The sequence below is a fragment of the Diabrotica virgifera genome, chromosome 1 (genome assembly GCF_917563875.1).
Source record: "Diabrotica virgifera virgifera chromosome 1, PGI_DIABVI_V3a".
NCBI lineage: Eukaryota > Metazoa > Arthropoda > Insecta > Coleoptera > Chrysomelidae > Diabrotica > Diabrotica virgifera.
In genome coordinates, this window is record NC_065443.1 from 26,158,034 (window position 1) to 26,178,858 (window position 20,825).

The 20,825-nt window shown below is 34.5% G+C and overlaps 1 protein-coding gene across 1 annotated transcript in view; it reads left to right on the forward strand.

Moving 5' to 3' along the window:
* LOC114328871 (piwi-like protein Ago3) overlaps positions 1-10,219 on the forward strand; it is an 89,347-nt gene extending 79,128 nt beyond the window's left edge. Inside the window, exons 8-9 of the mRNA XM_028277840.2 lie at positions 3,614-3,885; positions 6,013-10,219. Of these exons, the coding sequence (XP_028133641.1) occupies positions 3,614-3,885; positions 6,013-6,344 (604 nt within the window). The 3' untranslated portion in view covers positions 6,345-10,219. The remainder of the gene's footprint in view (positions 1-3,613; positions 3,886-6,012) is intronic.
* The last annotated feature ends 10,606 nt before the right edge of the window (positions 10,220-20,825 follow it).

A 20,825-nucleotide genomic window follows, 5' to 3' on the forward strand; every position in this document is an offset into this window, starting at 1 on the left:
GCTTGTAATACATGGCATATTTCGGATGTCAGGTGGAGCATTCTTCTCCCAATCTTCTTGCCAACGGTCGGTTATTTCGAAATTCCTTTCAATTAGTATCCTTGCAGAATCCAGAGGGTTTTTTCTTGAACGAAGCCTACTTATGTCTCTGTCGTTAATATCAACGTGAGAGCGGAGCACAGGATCGGCGTTAATTTTTCTATACTCCCTGACAAGAGCATGTTCTCGACGGATTTGTGAGGGGGCTATGTGGCTTAGTGCTAGTAGCCAATACGTTGGTGTGGCCTTGATTGTAGAAATATATGTCATAAATAAATTTATAAATTTTATAAATATATAAAATCATCTCGGGGGTGAAAAAATATATGTCCAAGATAAGTCCCGAAATGGATAAACTGACTAATTTTAGACAACTTTTGTTTTATAGAGTTTTTTCACCAAATCAATACTTTTCGAGTTATTTGCAAGTGAATATGTTCATTTTCCAACAAAATAACCACGTTTTTATACGGTTTTTCGCAAATAACTCAAAACGTAAGCATTTTGTCAAAAAAATATTCTTAGCAAAACTATAGCCCATAAAAAAAGTAAAAAAAAAACGGTGTATATACTAGGTCTCTATACCTAGCAAAAGCAGAGTTATAGCTAATGAAAAATAGCTTCATATTCGAAAAATTCCAAATAGAATAATTCAATGTGAAATATCCAAATAATGAAGCATTCTTGGAACACATTACAACTTTTAAAGTGTTGAAAAAGCTTTATTTCTGTTTAAAAAAAATCAAAGTTTTGGTGAGATACAGATCCATCCAAATAGGGAGTAGTTGTTTCCAATAAGTACTAGAATGTCTCAGGCGTCATCCTCATATACAAATAAAATCGTTCCGGGTCATTTTTCATTTCGTGAAAAAGATGATATTCCCCTAAACGGCTTTTATTCAAATTTATTGGATGCACTGAAAACCGTCTGTTGTATATATTATCTATCATCCACCGTTTGGTTATAGCTGACATTTCATCACTATCATCACTTGATTGACACAACATCGCAAAAGCAAAACTTTTTTGTCATTTAAATTTCATTAAACTACTTCACTTGATAGTGGTTCTAGCTCGACTGACAGCGCAGGTGACCTCCTTGCTATGTGCTGTCGACATCGACCGCGACTTAACTAGTAGCATCTACCGCGACCTACATATCCACCGCGACTTACTTGTTCTGTGCTTACCCTTAGAAGAGCAAGTAGAACATCGAGATTGGACCGGGTTAGAAATGAGGAAGTAAAGCGAAGAATGAATTCACAAGAAACGGTTGTAGAATGCATTGAGAAGAAACAATTAACGTGGTACGGACATGTTCAGAGAATGGGGGAGGAAAGACTGCCAAAGAAAATTATGAAATGGATACCCACAGAAAACAGAAAAAGAGGAAGGCCAAGAACGACATGGATACAAGGAGTAAGACGATCAATGAGTGTACGAGGATTAGAAGATGAAAACTGCAATGATAGAAGATATTGGCAACAAGGCATCGGACAACGTCGGAGGACGTTTTGAACCCGAATTTATATATATGCAATTATTATATAAAAGTATATTTAATTAATTGTATTTTGCTTGCAGTACTGCATTTTAATAATTAATTTTATTTACTACATACAATTGTTTATCTTTTAATAACATAACCTAAATCTTACTTTTTCTTCTTATAATTTTTTTTTGGTTACGGCCTTGACAATTATCCAGCAACCAGGACCAATATGATTGGCCAATATAATTAAAAGTGCGAAAAAAGTTGCCGAGTTATGAAACCAGGTGTCGCTTTTCCGAACTTGCACGGTCCCAAAACAAATTTCTAGCCTTACAGGAAGACCGTTACTCGTAGGGTTCACTAGCTCTTAGGCTATAAATATTGACGTTAATTTAAAAAATCGCGAGGTGGCCTTTTTAGGGTGGTAATTTTTTTTTATTTAACTGGCGATTAACGTGTTAAACATTGACTAACCTCCATATAATCTGATTTAATTTGTAGTCTTTAATATTGTATAGGTGATTCGCTTAACTTGAACTATAAAGCATATACTGCAAATGTCGGATCTTTGAGATATCGACTTTATGTTTGTTAGTTTGTTCTAAATTCGGACGTAAAAAAGATAGATGTACAGATGAATTGTTTGCGCATGTGAGTCCATGAAAAATGTGATTTATATTCCACAACATAAAGAAACTACACTTTACCAGTCTCTGTATTCGGAGTATATTTAAAATCGGCACGTTATCGTGATGTCAAGATATTTTCTCATCATCAGTGATTGTAAATTGTGTATTTAACAGGGCTCGTTTTGTTTGGTAGACCTTTCTATACTGCGAAGTGACAGATTTTTGAATACGGTTGCGGAACTGTATGTTGCTTTATGTATACGGAATCTGTATGTTGCTCTGTCTACTTTAACCATTTTACAGAAATCGTTTGCGTGAGCAAAGTCTAGTTAGAACACATGTGATTACTCTGAGTTAAGTTTTTTCATCATCATCACGTAGCGCTACAACCCTGAGTGGGTCTTGGCTGACTGCAACATTTTTCCAATTTGTTGGGTCTTCCATCAACCTAGGGTCAAATGGAATGTTCATTTTCCGCAGAAATGCTTGGATGTTATCTCTCCATCGCATTCTGGGACATCCGAGTGGTCTTTTGCCTGTAGGAATATCCTCCCATACCAGTCTTACAAGTCTCTCGTTATGAAGTCTGTGCACGTGGCCTGCCATCTTGAATTGGGATACACAGCATCTCAATAAACATCATATTACAAATAAACCTTTTAATAATTAAATGCCCGTGGTAATGTTTGTTTAATAAATACGAGTAACCTAGTTTTGCATGCTAGTATTTGATACAAGGTCGAGTTGCAATAATATTCAGTGGGTGTTTATTAACAGTCAGCACTTTAAATCACGGTCACCTCGTCTTACCAAAACAGTAAATAAACAATAACCGACTTTAATTATATTTTTACGAGAACAGATAAATCAATTAGCAGTTGAGATTCGACGGGGTAACATCGATTTCAAGTAAATAATATACCACCAGTTATTTTCTGTGATATATTTAACGTGTAAATAAATGTCTTAACAACGAACTATATTTACTACATCAACCCTCATAGTCGGGGTAACCACCCCTCAGTATCCAGGGTGGCTCAGAAGGCGGGAGCCACCATAATCTTAGTCGTTGTGATTTAATTTCTTGGACAATATCGGTGTCATTGTAGAGTGCTTGTGTGCGAGTGCGAGCGGAACATTGTAATAATCTTTTGTTTGCCTGTGACTTGGAATACTTCTGGTATCCGACTGTTATCGTTAGATACTCATAGGTACTCTGACAGTTTGTTTTAATTTATTGCATCGTGTCTCATTCACAAAACGCATCTAAATACATCATATCCTGCCAAATTTTTACATACACATATTTGACGGAAAAAGTTTTTTTCCATGTACGTTTTTTTTTCATTTAAACCTCGTAATATCCGTGTTCGTTATAGAGAGAGTCCACTGTATTACAAAACATTTCGGAACTATTTGATGTAAAATGTATCTTTTTGCTGTTTATTTGTAGGTGGTTCAGCACTGCAACGTTCCAGGCAGGGGAACTTGGAGATTTTATGAAAACAGCATTTATAAAAGCATTAGAAGCAACGCGAAATGCAAATGGCTACTACCCTAAAAAAGTTGTAATAGTTAGAGACGGTGTAGGCGATGGACAACTAACCCACTGCCAAAGATATGAGGTTAAGCAGTTAGAAAGCTGTTTAAAGGAATTAGAGTTGGATATAAAAATATGTTTTGTGGTTGTACAAAAGAGAATAAGCACCAGGATATTTTCACAAGGTAAGTGAACTGTTTGTAAGATTGTTCCTATATCTTCGAGTATACATTTTTTATCAGCAACTTTTTAAACCGCTCTTTATTAATATTAACTTTACATACTCATATGTGTCTCTTATGTTCTGCTTACTGTGGCATAGAGGTCGTGACTAACCAAATTTCATGCTAGTAAAACCAGCTATAACATATTTATTAGTATGTAATATGCTGACCAAAGGTGTATCTCTTCTCAAATTAAGTAAGGTGCAAAGACTTTCTGGCCTTAAAATTACATAGTGCATATTGTTATAAGGGGTAAATAAGAATGGAATATTAGAAATTGCCAGAAAACCTGAGTGGCGTAATGGTTATACCAGCATATAGTAACATCATCAATGAAATTAGGCGTACCGTATGGATGATGACTTCTGACCATATGGTACCCAAATACCGAAGATACCAAAGTATCTGAAGATCCATGTGAACACCTGCTCAAGATAGGGATGGAGCAGAGGAAGCACATAACCTGGGCCGTAAGGTTACACCGTAAGGGCACAGAGGTGTCTAAAACTGCAGAAGGGTTGGATGCAGGAATTTGCAGTATTGGTGGATATGTAAGCAAAGATTTATACAATTTTGCATTGTATAAGAGAAATTAACATAAGTGCTTTTGAAAATAAGAGGATCAATATACAGCTAATATATAGTCAAGCGGCTATGGGGGCTCTAAGGAGCCCTAAGGTAATCTCTAGGCTAGTGTAGGAATGCCTAGAACTCGATAGACTTGTTAGGCTTAATAATGTCCTACTGGTACTGGTGCCCCAGGTATTTGAGAATATGCAATATTACTCTCGCTAGTAATGTAGACCCGTTAAATAACATAGCAACATGTATATTAGACCGAACTACCCTAATAGAGCTGAAATACTGCGTAAAATTAGCAGAAATTAAGCTCAGAATCAAAACAGGTTTCCTCACTGGACATTCGTCAGTCATGGACACCTGCATACGTTGAGGTTGTTTTAACGAGATTAAAACTGCATGCTTTGTGGCAGAGAATCTGAAACTTTCAACCAGAGTAGATCGCAGGCAACAAACACTTTTTGAACACTACCAAATAACTCCCAACACACTATATACCAAGACCCGTGTAAGCTGGTACTGGGTTCAAAAATTCTTGAATGGGCATCATGGACAAATGCCCAAAAAGGGTGAAAATCGACATATTTATTATTGTTAAACAAAAAAAAATGCTTAAAACAAAAAATATCTCGAGAACGTTACCTCACAAAATGTCTAAAGAAAATCTATGCAAAATTTCAGCTGGATCGGTCTAGTAGTTTTTCAGTTACAATGTCCAAATTGAAAAAGGCAGTTTTGAGAGAAACATATTTAAAGTTCAACAACTTTTATTTTCAATCTCTTTTTGGTGTGTCAAGTCTAAAAATGTTGTACACCGTAATATGTTTTTGAATCTGGGAGTAATTATTACAAAAATGAGTCGAAGGTAGAGATATTCAACATACTGTAATTCCGGTGATTTTGCTTTAATCATTCTGAGATTTGCAGAGAGTATTCTTAAAGTTATGTATTGTCCTTTTCATGAGCATTTTTCAGTGCTTAACAAATGATAGGAAAAAGGGTAAGTCCGTGATAATAAACATTTGACATTTATTCTAACATGACATTTTAGTTAAATCTGACAGTTGTCACATTTTATTTTCAATTTGGAATAAAAACAAATCAAATGTGTTTCTTGCATTTATAAAATGGTATTTTCTTTGATTTGTATAGTCTTATAAATTATACAGATTATATTTGTAATATTATTGTCTAATTAAAAAAAAATATTTTTTTTAATATGGCGCCATCTATCGACAACTAGAATAACTAGAATAAATGTTGTAAATGTCTGTAATCACGGACGTGTCTTTTTTTCTGTCACATACAATTTAATGCGTTAGAAAGAAATAGAAAAACTGTGACGCACTGAAAGATGATCATGAGAAAAAGAATACTTTCATTTAAATCTCCCCACACCACCACACTTAAAAGTTATGCAAAATATACTCTATGTATTTCTGAAAACTTATGTAGGCACAATGTAAAATATTTTTTTTATAATAACGATTAACCGCATAAATTTTTTAGGCCACGATGGTGCAGATAATCCTCCCTGCGGTACAATACTGGACCATTCAATAACAAGGCGACAATTACCAGACTTTTTCCTAGTGCCACAAAGTGTTAGACAGGGTACCGTAAATCCTACACATTATATTGTTCTTCACGATACATGTGGGCTAAAACCTGATCACATACAAAGACTGTGCTATAAACTTTGCCATTTGTATTACAACTGGCCTGGTACGATTAGAGTACCAGCTCCGTGTATGTACGCCCATAAGTTAGCATCATTAGTGGGACAGCACCTCAAGAAACTGCCCAGCGCTGCGCTGGCAGATAAATTGTTTTATCTGTAGACATATCGTTTGTTAAAAATTATGTTCTCTACGGTACCTGCTACCAAAAGAGTGATTATGCGCACAGACTGTGTACACTCTTCCAATTATGTTACAACTCGACTGGTACGATAAAGGTACGTATCCATGAGTTGGTGCTCCGTGCTCCGTGTAGCTGCTCAAATGGATACGGCATGCGCTCCCCTACATATAAACCGCAAACCGGTTGAATCGAAGAGGGTGAGCGACGAACACCAACGTATCCACTATGTGTAGCTGCTACACGGATCACGGAGCACCAACGTATGGACACGTACCTTAAGAGTACTGACTCTGTGTATCGACATGTTCTGTGTTGGCTGATTAATTGTGAAATCGGTTGTTATAAGGTGTGTTTGTTTTCTAAAAATTTGTATTTGTTTTTTTGTGCGTGTGGAGTATATTATGTGGAGTTGTGAACTAAAGTGTCGCTTCAGAAAATTGTATATATAGCTTGAAAACTGTCTTAATAATATCTATAGTTTTCCATCATAAACTTTATTGGCGAGCGGTTTACCCCTAAATAGAATAAACAATTTTTTTTTTCATTTCTACTGCACCAAACCTTTTTTTAATCGATACGGTTTTTAGCAAGATAGAAACCACTTATCATCGTCATATATATATTTGATTACAGATTCTAAAGCTTTTTGTGGAATTGCAATTGAGTTATTTATTTTTGTAGAAAAAGAATCCCAAAGATTTTTAATTAACCCATTAACGCCTAAAAAGAAACAAGCTTGGAAAAATGGTAAAGGATACAAAATTGTGTTTGGGTTACACATGTATTACATAATGTTAAAAAAACCTTTTTTTTCAAAATCATTTTGAAATACAAAGACGTCCTCAAATGGGGACGTTAGGTATTTGTATGGTATTTTTCAAAATATCATTTTTCAATACACATTCTTTTTCACACTTTTTCATGTCCACCTTGCCTTCATATGACACACAGAACACTTTCTGTTTTTCCAGTTTTCCCGGAAAATGAAAGCTTTCGGTGACTTCAATGCTGGAACCAGCTTTTCTTTTGCTTTGTGTTCTTGGAACTACGTACTATTTAAATGATGACAAGATTCTAATTGATCCATCACATTTTCAGAAAAAATTTGATTAAGTTAATTCAAGATCATGTCAAGAAAGTACGTAAATAAAACCCACCACCACTTTTTGTCTTTTATTCTTATACGATATAATGATACGCACTGATCATGCGCATCAGCTCCACAAATTCAAAAATTGTAGGAAGCAAACAATTTTGGCTGTACTATATTTTCTTTTGATTTTATACCGTTTTACATGACCTAGTGGTTCAAGGGTAATTGGATAACATAGAACAAACACTATCGTCAAGCCATTGTGCAAACAAAATTTCATTAGTTTTGTCGAATCTATAATCATATGTATCTCTTGCCATTTTCTTCATTAGCTAAGACTCCATTACTGGACACTTTTGCACACAATTTTCTCTTACAGTTCCTTTTGCCTATGTTTTTTTGTTTCAGATACGATCTTTAAAATCACCTATTTTGGCATTAGCCTCTAGATGAACAAACTTTCTTATTTTTAAGTACCTCATCGCGTTATAAAACACAGGAAACTCCTAGGTCCTCATCTAATGACCAGTATAACCTTTCTCGTGATAATCTGTTATACCCAGTTAGATAATATAATATTGCAAAAAAAGTTTGCATTTCGTTTGGATTAAAAGAGTGATTATTTTTTTTACTGTGCGTACAAAATAATTGACTGGTCTCGAAGGTACCTACAGTAGGAAAAATGAAATAATACCCATGAACGAACATATAAAACACGCTGTATTTTTCTGTCACCGTGTCACACAAAAAATTGGCCAGCGCAAGTACATGTAATAATTATTATTACATGTACTTGCGCTGGGCAATTTTTTGTGTGACACGGTGACAGGAAAATACAGTGTGTTTTATATGTTCGTTCATGGGTATTCTTTCATTTTTCCGACTGTATGTAATAATTTCTTCAGTAATTTTTCATGAATTTGAATGGGTGATAAATTCCTCAGAGCTTCGTTAACGTTTTTCTTCTCCTCTTCAAATGATGTTTACTGTTGTGGTAGTGGATTGAAAATTGGTTTTTACCCGCTTGAGTTTTAAAAAATTAGCACATTCCTTGGATAGTCCACCCGAAACTTCATCAGTTCTTCTATCATCTGGTTTATTATGAGACTTAATAGAAGTTTCTATAGTTCCAGGAATTATTTGGAATGCAATTTAAGTCTTCTAGAAAATCATAATCAAGTTCTTCGGTAAGTATCTGTCACTTCATCCAAATTTGGTGGCAGAACACACAAATCAATATTTTTCAGATGTTGATATTCCTGATTATTAACTTCTTCCACGTTTGTTCCAATTTTTGGAAGGTTCCATAGTTGTAGGATCCATAATGATCTGAAAACAAGCAAATACGCGAATTGGACATATTTGTGCCTAACGTCCTCGTTCGAGGACGGTAAAATATAGTGGCTGTTAAATACTACCAAATATAAAATAAATTTGTTGTGTTGAATACTTACATTTAGAATAGTCCGTGGGCTTATAATTTGCGGTATAAAACTTTTAAAACTAATTTTTTTTTTCTTGGTGGAAAAATGTTTTTAATTTGTAACTGCACCTCTTCAGAATCTCATGTACTACAAAGCACTATATAGTCACAACTGGTTGTATTTAAAGCGAACTGAAGCCAGTTACTGACTACACTATTTATCTTAAGAAAAGAAAACGTGACAAATAGCCCAAAACGTTTTTAAATTCAACAGAAATTTTATTTTTATAGGCCTCCTCAAATGAGTACGGTCGGCGTTAATGGGTTAAGGCATTTTTATGGGGGTAAACCGCTCGCCTATTATTATCGTATATATCATATGGGTTCTTCATGAGAAGATACACTTATTAATGTGGCAAGAAACCACACTATGTGATGTAACGAAAGAGGTAAATGGAAGAAGTCAAATGACATTTGCTAAATTTTGAGATATTGAGTTATTTTAAAGTTACTTTCTTGTAGCACATTTGAAGCATTATATTAAGCCGCAGTTATAGTTTGTCAATTATTATAAATCTATTCCTAGACTCCTGGTCTATATAAATAAAGTAACGATAGTTTTTATCTCTATTGTTTGCCCGGTCTACGCGTGATAATTGTCTATAGATAAAACATTATTTTAACCGATCTTTGATTTCCTTCCCTAGCCCCAGCCATCCTTCACCTAGCAACGTTTTCAACCTAAACGTTGTTTTCTTGTATTTTGGATTCTGAATATCATAGAAATACATCTTTTCGTTAGTAACAACATTTTTGTAGCAGTAATAATACTACTAGAGTACCAAGCGCGCTAAAACCAAACCTATTATTATCTTGCATTGTTGGAAGAGACACAATGGTCTACAGTGGGTCTCCCCCATTCTTTTTTTCTATTTAGTGTCCACTTGTTTATACACTGTATGTTACATTTTCTTCTAATGTCTTCACTCCTCTTTCGATCCCTTACTGAAGCTTATGTTATTACAAATGAAATGATCCGTAGAAATCCATCCAATTATAGAATATGTTCAAGATAACATCGACTGTCTCGAATCTGTTTCTGATCTATGGCCATACTATAAAATTCTTCAGAATTTTAAAGTTTGGCCACAGAATACTTCAGCTTATCACAAAAGGTAAAATCGAGGTCCGCAAAGGAATTGGAAAGAAGCAGATGTCATGGCACAAGAACATTCCGATGGGATAGGTATAGGCAGTGCCGAACAACTATTCCGATCTGCTGAAAACCGTGAACAACTCACCAATGTAATTGCCAACGTTAGGAGGACCTAACGTGGTACCGAAAGAAGAAGTGTGGCCACATACTCACAGGAACTCCTTTTTTCTTCAGTGCCCATCACATATCATCTCGAGGTACTCTATGATATACTTTCCTAAGATCAATGAATACCAACATTTGTTTTTTTATTCCTAGATTTTGTCATTGGCAGTCTTATAATGAAAATTGCTTCTGTTGTTGCATAGATAACAATGTAATCAACTTAATAATGTATAACAATTATTACGTTTAAGCTGTTGTTTGATTTTTTTCCATTTTTCCTCAGATATCAACTGAGGACAAGTTTAAAATTTATTTTTATATAATTGCGTAAAATTAGTTCACAACTTAATTTTTTTAAAGCCATAACTTGACTTAATTTTGTAATCCTACTTATATTACGTAGACTTTTATTAGAGTTACCTATATTTTAGTATTATCACTTATCCATATTTCTTTATCTTTCTTAAGTGTTACAAAGAAAGTTAATTTTAAGGATAATTTTATGTTGATTTGGCATAAATATGGCAAACAGTGCGCGTCTAGAGTCTTCCCGAAATTGTTCCCTGTTCCGTAAAACTTAAATTAATAATTTTTGTGTAACTGAACTGTTCATAGTTAAGTTAGTAGAAAAATCTCAAAATGCGCATTTCACAACAATTTTTTGTTTATTCAGTTCACTTTCTGAACGATACAATTAAAATTTACATTAATAATTTTTTTGCATCTGAACTGTTTATAGTTTTGATGACGTCCGAGAGACTATCTTATAAATGGCGAAAGTTTTTGTAATATTTTAAATAAGATTATAAATATGGAAATTTAAAAACTTGTTTCGAGTTCTTTTTGGTGATAACTACACGATTAAAAATTCTTACATTGTTTTAACCCCAAAAAGGCCAACTATTTTGATTGGTATGACTTATGTAAATATTAAGTTCAGTTATCCGAAAATTAATTTAAATTTTAATGTGCAGGGAGTATATTGCGACTGTTGTTTTATATTGATGATATTTGAAATCAATGTTTTGAACTTTGGGTGCAATTCATCCTCAGCTATAACCTGTTCACTGCCAAACATATACTTTCTCGAGAAACTTAAATTCCGATCTATTCTGCATGTTGCAATATAATTGGTAACAGATCATATTAATATCATCAATTCATTTTCTTAGGCATATTGTCACATTTCTTTTATCCGCTCTTGATCTTCATCCTAAAATTGTTCTGGTCCACCTATTATACTGTCTTTTATTCTGCCTATACAGTGTGTAACAAAAATGTAAGTCTTAGATTAAATCACATATTCTGGGACCAAAAATAGTACGATTGAACCTAACTTACCTTTGTACAAATATGCACATAAAATGTTCAGCTCTTTGAAGTTACAAAATGAAAATCTGTTTTTCCCAATATGTATATCGAAAACTCTTAGGGATTTTTTATTGAAAATGGACATGTGGCATTCTTATGGCAGGAACATCTTAAAAAAAAATAACAATGAAATTTGTGCGCCCCATAAAAATTTTGTTCCCTTAAACAACCCCAAATTTTTGTGTACGTTCCAATTAAATTATTATTGTGGTACCTTTAGTTAAACACAATATTTTTAAAACTTTTTTGCCTCTTAGTACTTTTTCGATTAGCCAGTTTTTATCGAGATATTTTGAACATTTGTAAAATCCACCGCATATTTGTAAATGGTTAAGTAAGACTATAGAGACTTGGTAATAATATTATGAAAATAATATTCTATAATCTTATTTAACCATATATGTGGTGGATTTTACAAATGTTCAGAATATTTCGATAAAAACTGACTTATCAAAAAAGTACGAACAGGCAAAAAAGTTTTAAAAACATTGTGTTTAACTAATGGTACCACAATAATAATTTAATTGGAACATACACAAATATTTGGGGGGTTTAAGGGAACAAAACCCCTATAAAATTTTTATGGGGCGCACAAAATTCTCTGTTATTTTTTTTTAAGATGTTTCTGCCATAAGAATGCTACATGTCCATTTTTAATAAAAAATCGTAATAGTTTTCGATATATTGGAAAAAATAGATTTTCATTTTGTAACTTAAAAGGGCTGTAGGGGTTGGGCTGTTTTTATGTGTACATTTGTACTAAGGTAAGTTATGTTCAATCGAATTATTTTTGGCCCCAGAACATGTAATTTAATTTATGACCTGCCTTTTTGTTACACCCTGTATGTCGTGTCACATCAATTTAAGTTTAGCTAAGTATTCTGTAATGTCCTCCATACAACATACAACTCCTGCAAATGTCTTTCGTTTTTACACTGTCTCGCAAAGTTATGACCAACAGTGATCTCTCTACTATTCTGTGTCATGAGATTGCACCATTTCAATCTTCGTTCGTCTTAGATGGCTGCAAGTTTTATTTCTCCAACTCGGTGAGTATCATCACTGAGTAAAGGATCTTCATCATATAATATTTGATACCGGTTGAGCAATGGAACAGAATTTGGAGTTAGTCATTGAACATAGAAGAAGAAACATTCCTCGCAGAGAGCTTTTTCAAACGAAAATGAAAATACTTCAAGGAAGAAGAAGGAAAAACGTGATAATACGCGCTTGGAAGAAGAAGGCTATTGATAGGGAAGACTAAAAAGACATTATTGGGGAGGGATAAACCCTACATAGGGTTGTGAAGTCATAATGTATATTTTAGAATTATTATTTTCACAATAATTTTCTTTCGGGTCATCCCAATACCCAGTCCCAGTACCGGGTTATTTTTTGCGATGTTCTTTTTTTGTGCATCGTAGAGTGACCTAGCTATATCTACTATGAATATTACGTGTAATAAAACGTTGGGATTTTCACCTTCAGTGAGATTCTTAAATATTATACTTTAAAGAAGGCCGTTTTTCGTCAATGTGGACATAGTTCAACATAATCTTGAGAATATCTAACTGATTGAACTTTTTCCAATCAAAACGGAAATCTAGCCAGCTGATTTTGATTTGTTAAATATGGCTTAATAGTCAAATTTACAGTGGATGAGTGCGCTAATAACCGGCAAAGTAACGCAAAAGATGGAAAAAAATAATACATTGTGAAGTAAAAAGAGATGAAACTAGTAGAGGTGGAAATTATCGATATAAACTTAAATTATAATAAATTAATTAACATTGCATTACATAGTTTCCCACCTTTAGAAGTGTTGGAGGAGTGTGACAACTGTCACTGTAACGGCAGACTTTTATAAAATACTCCTGTTACAGACGTCTAAAGGTGGGAAACTATGTAATGTAGTAATGTAATAATTTATACGTTTATATCGACAATTTCCTCTACTAGTTTCATCTCTCTTTACTTCACAATGTATTATGTTTTCCATCTTTTGCGTTATGTTTCCGGTTATTAGCGCGCTCATCACTATACGTTTAAAACTACTACCTCGCTTCAAATCACCAAAAAGTGTATACTTTTTATATGAGCAATTTGATTTGATTTGATGAGAATTTGATTGATAAAGAGCAACGAAATCCTAATTACATCAATAATTCTTAGTTTTAATTTCTATTGTTTCTTCCACTGCAATTTTTGCAAAATTTCGTTGCGTTGATAAAGGTTTATTTTGCTTTAGAATTTCTTCGGCACACTTTTGCCATTTTTGTACAGAGAGTACATTTGATTTATTTTAATGAATGTTGATTTGTCTGTAATGTTTGGTTCCTTATCTTTTAATTTCTCAACTATTGCAGCTGTATCTGTATATGGGCATTGGGAGACATTTAGCATTTGATAATTTGATTTTTGCTGTATTGAATACATTTTCTTTATTAGGATTTGAAAACCAGTATCTCTTAATATGACAAGTAAGAATACAGCCCACCGACGATTTTTTATTTTTTGATAAACGTTTTAAAACATTTGACAGAAACATTCATTAATAATTTCAGGGGTAAAATATTATTATTAAATTTTTTTCTCTTAACTAAAATGTCATTCTGTATAAATATTTAAAGTTCCAACCCACAGCAATTCATTTTTAGAATTTAGTCAGTTGTTTTTCAGATGGCTCGATATTTATGTAATCTTTTAAAGTAATTTCTTTTAATTTTGAGTTAGCTCTTGAGTATAAATTATATTGTAAATTCAAAATGGAACATGTGATTTTGAAAATAATATTTGGGGTGTATAGATGTCCGTTAGAGAAACATGTTAATACAGTAAAACCTACAGTTAACCGAAACAGCTGAGACTTTCAATAATTTGGTCAGAAATCGGAAACAATTCTGTTAATTTGTCAACATTGTCAACTTTGCATTCATACAACTAAAGAACACAATTAAATATACAACACATTACAAAATCACCTCATAGTATTTTTTAATACCAACTTTGATCAAGAATACTCAATTTGATACAAGAAGAGTACAAAAAACAGTGTTATTTTTAACCGAAATTCTTGTTATCTGAAACGGCTTCCCCTCCACTTATTTCGGTTAACGGAGGTTTTACTGTATATGTATATTATTTAATGAGCGGTAATATGTAAGTCGTCATCAGGTGAGATATGGCCATTATCGCAAGGTGAATACGATACTGTATCTATGACTATAACAATAAATATCAAGATATAAGTACAAAGAAATAACTTTACAAATCTTAATAGTTAAATAATAATAGACGAGTTTTAGTTGCAATGACTTATTTTGTTGTACATGTTTGCTTCTGTCCATTTCACTCGTCTTCTCTCAAATATCTTTCCGTTTATTTCATCCCATGTCGTCTTGGTCTTCTTTTTTTTCAATATTTTGCTTCTCACTGGTATGGTATCTTTCATTCGGTGTAAATGACCCCACAAACTCAGCTATCTCTGTACTATAAACTCCAATCTGTATGTATTTTCAGTTCCTTCCTCATTCAATCCATTTTCGTACCACCGTGAACTCGTATCTTGCCGTTCGGTTAGTACCCATGATTCGCTGCCAAAGGTTGGAACAGGTTATTGTTTATTTAACTGTAAATTGTGGACTGAATATTTTGACTGGATTAAGATATATTTTGAATAAATTTATGGATTATTTTTGTGTTTATTGCGTATATCTCGTAGATATACCAACTGGTTGAGAGGTTATACAATTGTATATTGTGTTTGAGGTATCTGTCATATTCTTTTCGAAATCATCAATGTGTCTCTAGCTCTATGCGGGCTCGGCTTCCCTAACTGCTTTTCTCCATAAGTTTCCATCTTGGGTTATATCAACATCAATTCCCTTTACCGACATGTCCTGTCTACGCGTCTCCTCTCAAGTCTTCTTTGGTCTTTCTCTCCTGCTTCTTCCAGGAGCCCGCAGTTCAGCAATTTTCTGTATTGGGTGATTAACGTCTCGACGTTGAACATGACCAAACCATCTTAACCTTTGCGCCCTCATCCTAGACTTCCCCTAATTGTGCATTCCTAATTTTATCCTTTTTTGTTACTCCACTCATCCATCTAAGCATTCTCATTTCCACCACATGCATTCGTTGTTCCTCTTTATTTTTAATTGCAAACATTCAGTTCCGTATATCATAGCCGGTCTTATGGCTGTTTTATAGAATCTTATCATGAGCCGGCGTAGCTAAGCGGTAGTGTGCTTGGCTCGCGTGCCAGTGGTCAGAAGTTCAAATCCTACTGCCGGCAAGAACAACTAGACATTTTTGAAAATATTTATAGGCTCCAGGTCGACTCAGCTTGAATAAAATGAGTACCTTTGGTAAAACCAGGGGTATAATAATAATATCGTATGGCATTTTTGCCGGGGAGATCCTTTCGGATAGTTCCAGCGCCAATTACATCTTTAACCCTGTTTCAAGTAACTAGTGTCGATGTACACTAGCCCAGGGGGACCGACGGTTTAACGTACACTCCGAGGTACGGTGAGATGGCTCGTGTCATTATTGGAAATGAAAATGGTTTGTCTTTGGCAGGGCTCGAACCCACGTATACTGGCGTATGAGGCCAGCGATTATGCCGTTACTCCACGGCCGCTCAGGCCGCCTCAAACCAGGGGTAATAATAGGCGGTTGAAGCGTAGCACTGACCCTGTTACCTTCCTTGTATACCGTAGGCCCTAGATATAGCAGACTACCCTGCTATACTCCCAAAGTCACGTGAGCGGTATAAAACGGGAGACTATTATTATATAGAATCTTTCCTTTAGCTTCATTGCAATTTTTCTGTCACACAACACACCACTCACTTAATTCCATTTCATCCATCCAACCCTAATTCTATTACATGCATCCAAAACTCTTACTTTTACAATCTTTTTACCATCCAAAGATATCATTGTATTTATAGTAAGTCCATCTTCAACACCACATCATCAGCTTAAGCACCATGGAATGTTTCCCTGTAGTTTAGGTGTTTTCTGATCTAATACTAATGAGAATAAATAAGGACTAAGCACCGAGCCTTGGTGCAATCCTACTTTCACATGAAATTGATCAGTCTCTCTCACAATCTTTACATATTCACCGGAGACTCCTTTCTTATTGAGTGCCCACCATATAATCTCTCAAGGAACTCTTATCATATGTTTTCTCAAGATCAATAAATACCGTATGAGCGTTTGTTTCTTTATTCCTGTATTTTTCCATCTAAAAAAACTATAAACAATTTGTGTAAATGTTCTTCAAAAAATAAAGACGAATTAAATACCGACCTATTATTTGATTAGATATTTACTGTTGTGAAATAGTCAGGATAATAAGGAAAGTTACGCTTATTAACGCAACCGGTATTGTTGAACGTATATTCGTCATTAAACCTAAAGGCACGTATCCACTATGTTCGCGAACGTCTTGCGCTCTGCGTTCCCTGTAACTGCTCCAATCGATACGGCATGCGCTCCTCTACATATACACCGCCACCGATTAGAGCACTGAGGCGGAACATGGATGTATTGAGTATGTGATGCAGTTACAGGAGCGCGAATATTGGATGTGGATATTGGATATGTACCTTTATATTCATGGTACCTTTGTGAAGTACGTTTTATATGTTTACTTGGCTTATATTGTTCTTCCGCTTCTTCGTTTTGTGTATAATGACTGTTTTTTAAATGTGCCTCCAGTAAGTTGTTCCATGGTTTTCTTCTGTCTGTCCATTTTTCTTTCTGAATGTGTTTCGTTTTTATTAGTTCTTTTATCTATTTTCTTCGTCCTCTGATCATTCTCCATATTTCTTTTTGTGTTCCGTAGAAGTCGAGTTTCATCTGTTTTGAGAAGCTCTGCCAGTGTTCCCCTGTTTATTTGTCTGACTAATAAAGTATTCGTTTCTGATTCGTTTATAGTGATTGTATGCTTGTTGTGTTTGTTTTGTTCTGTATTGTAAAAAGGCTTTCTTCTTTTCTTCACATTTTATCTTCACTTTCTAACCATGTTAGTAGTCGTTGCATACCTCTCTCTAACACGTTCGGTTCCCATCTTGAACAAGCGCCACTTAGCTAGTACCACGTACCTACTTAAATCGTTCATTTAGTAACACAGTACTACTGACGACACCCGTGCGTCGTCGGTACCCTCGATGAAACCGTTGTGACGATACTCGTGCGTCATGGGCTCCGAACGTGTTAAGTGATTCTGTTGCTGCGTTAATTATGTTATCTTTTAATTGTTACTACAGTAGAACCCCGCAAATCCGAACTAATTGGGGGGACAGCCGGTTCCGATTCCGAAAAGTTCTGATTATCCGAAAGTTAGCCATGGAAAGCATGGCACTTTTTAAGGAATGGTTTGAAAAACAATTTGTTCCATCCGTTTCGATATTCAATAAGGAAGTGGAAAAGCTGTTTTCCTACCACCAAATATGACCACCTACAAGACGATCTAGAAGTCGTAACACAACTTCCAAGATGTGAAAACAAAGAAGAAAGTGCAATTACAAAATGTATTGAAGCTGACGACAATGGGCACCAATAATTTACGGATGAAGACATTGTAGACTTGGTTCAACCTTAAGGCAGCTCTAATGAAGAAGAAGAAAGCGAGAAAGAAGTTTTTCTGCCAGATGGAGTGTCACACGCAGTTGCCACTAAAGCTCTGGGTGTGGCTCTACGTTACGTCGAGCAGAACTCTGCTGCAATACCGGTCGATGTAATGTTTATGCGTAAAAGTTTCCGTGGGTTCCGATTTGCCGAACGTTCGGATTAGCGGGGTTCTACTGTAGTTTTCCTCAATATTATCGTTTTCTAATATTTCATTATCAACAATTTTCCCTGATATTCTTTTTCTGTATAAGTATTCCGTATTTAGTCCTTCGACTCTGATTTTTGTTTGTGTTAGTGCCGCTCTCTTGGGTGTGAAGTATTTCATGATGATTCTTATTTTACATAATAGTATGGCTTATACTGTTTTTCATAAAATTTGTGTTATCTTCCTAAGAAATCTGTTTTTTCCTACACCTCTCCGACCTTCTATTAAGAATTAATTCCTCCTACTTTAAGAATTACGTACTCCTTCTCCTGAGTATATGTGAGAATACTCCTGAGTACTTCCTCGTTAGTTTTCCTTGCCGTCAGAGGTATTAGTCCAAGAGACAGCGCTAAAAAATCTCTTTGAATTTACTAAAGCTAGATTTTTCACAGTTGATTACTGTGATTGTGTAGAGAAACATACTGCGGTCGGTCAAGCGAAACGTAGAACAGGGGTTACTGAGAGGGTATCAAAGTTGCTTTCCTACGAAAGTAATTAAATCCAGTTACTAAGGCTGAAAATCAGTACACACATTCTAAACTACATATAAATAAAAGTTATTATAGTCGGTCAGCTGTATGACGGGACAGAGCCGGTCGGTCGGCCCCAGTGAATGTACAGGGTTATTCACTATATTTTGACCCCTTTTTAAACTGCTTTATTTGCAGAATTAAAAAAATGTAAAATACAAAAGTCATTCGATTTTTAAATTACGATTTTTTGACATACATATCGTACTAGTGACGTCATACATTTGGGCGTGATGACGTAATCAACTATTTTTTAAATGGGGAATGGGGGTCGAGTGCTAGCTCATTGGAAAGGTTATTCAATTCCCTATTCAGTAATATAAACATTAACATAATTACTTATACATGGTGTCCAAAAAATTTTTTTTTATTAAATTAATTGTTTTATTAATAATTCAAAAAAAAATTTTGGGCACCCTGTATAAATATTGATCTTAATGTTTATAGTACTGTATAGAGAATTGAATATCGTTTCAAATGATCTATCACACGACCCTTATTCCCATTTTAAAAAATAGTCGATTAAGTCATCACGCCCAGACGGATGACGTCACTAGTACGATATATATGTCAAAAAATCATAATTAAAAAATCGAATAACTTTTGTATTTTATATTTTTTTCTAATTCTGTAAATAAATCAGTTTAAAAGGGGGTCAAAATATAGTGAATAACCCTGTACATTCATTGGGGCCGACCGACCGGCTCTGTCCCGTCATACAGCTGACCGACTATAATAACTTTTATTTATATTCAATTTAGAATGTGTGTACTGATTTTCAGCTTTAGTAAATGGATTTAATTACTTTCGTAGGAAAGCAACTTTGATACCCTCTCAGTAACCCCTGTTCTACGTTTCGCTTGACCGACCGCAGCATGTTTCTCTACACAATCACAGTAATTAACTGTAAAAATTTAGCTTTAGTAAATTCAAAGAAATTTTTCAGCGTTGCCTCTCCGTCTATATCTTCAACGTCCGTTTATGAATCCACCTTTCTAATGCTTCAATTCGGTTTGTGCTTTACTTTTGGAGTCTACCCTTCTGCTTCATACAGGAGTACAGACCAAGCATAACACTTACTATTCTTTCTTTTAGTTCTAAACTGAGATAATTATTACAAAGAAATATCTTCATTTTAAGGAAAAGTGATTTTAGTCATTATTGTTATTCTGCATTTTATATCTATGTCTGTGATTCCATTCTTTTCAACTTTTTCAACTGTGATTCCATTTCATTGAAGCTCTGCGTTTGGATGTGGTTAACGCCTAAAGACTAAAAAATTTGTTTTGTTCGAGTTTATGTGAACACTTATTTTCTCTTTTACTTCGTGAAAACGATCAAGTAGAATTTGTACACCTTCAATATTTTCTGACAGAATGACTCTATCGTCCGCTTATCTAATTACATTAAATAATTCCTAGTTGATTTTTATTCCCTATGGCTGTCTCTCAAACGCTTTTTTAAATAAATGGTCTGACTAAACATTGAATAATGTTGGGGACAAAATGCTGCCGTGTTTTACTCCTCGATGTATGGACATGATTTTGTCGATGTTGCCATCTGCAATTTTTACGGTGGCGATTTGATTCCATTACAGCTTCTTAATGACACGAATATTTTTATCGTCTATTCCTATATTTTTTAGCATCTGCAATAATTTTACATGCTGCACTCTATTATCGAATGCTTTTTCGAAATCCACAAAGCATGCAAATACATATTTTCTTCAATCACGGCATTTTTGTTAATAGAATATTTAACTTAAAAAGTGCCTCTCTAGTTCCCATAGCATTTCTAAAACCAAATTGGGTGTTTTCTAGATCTTCTCATTTGCGCCTAATTCTGTTGTGTAGTATTCTTCAATACCTTAAG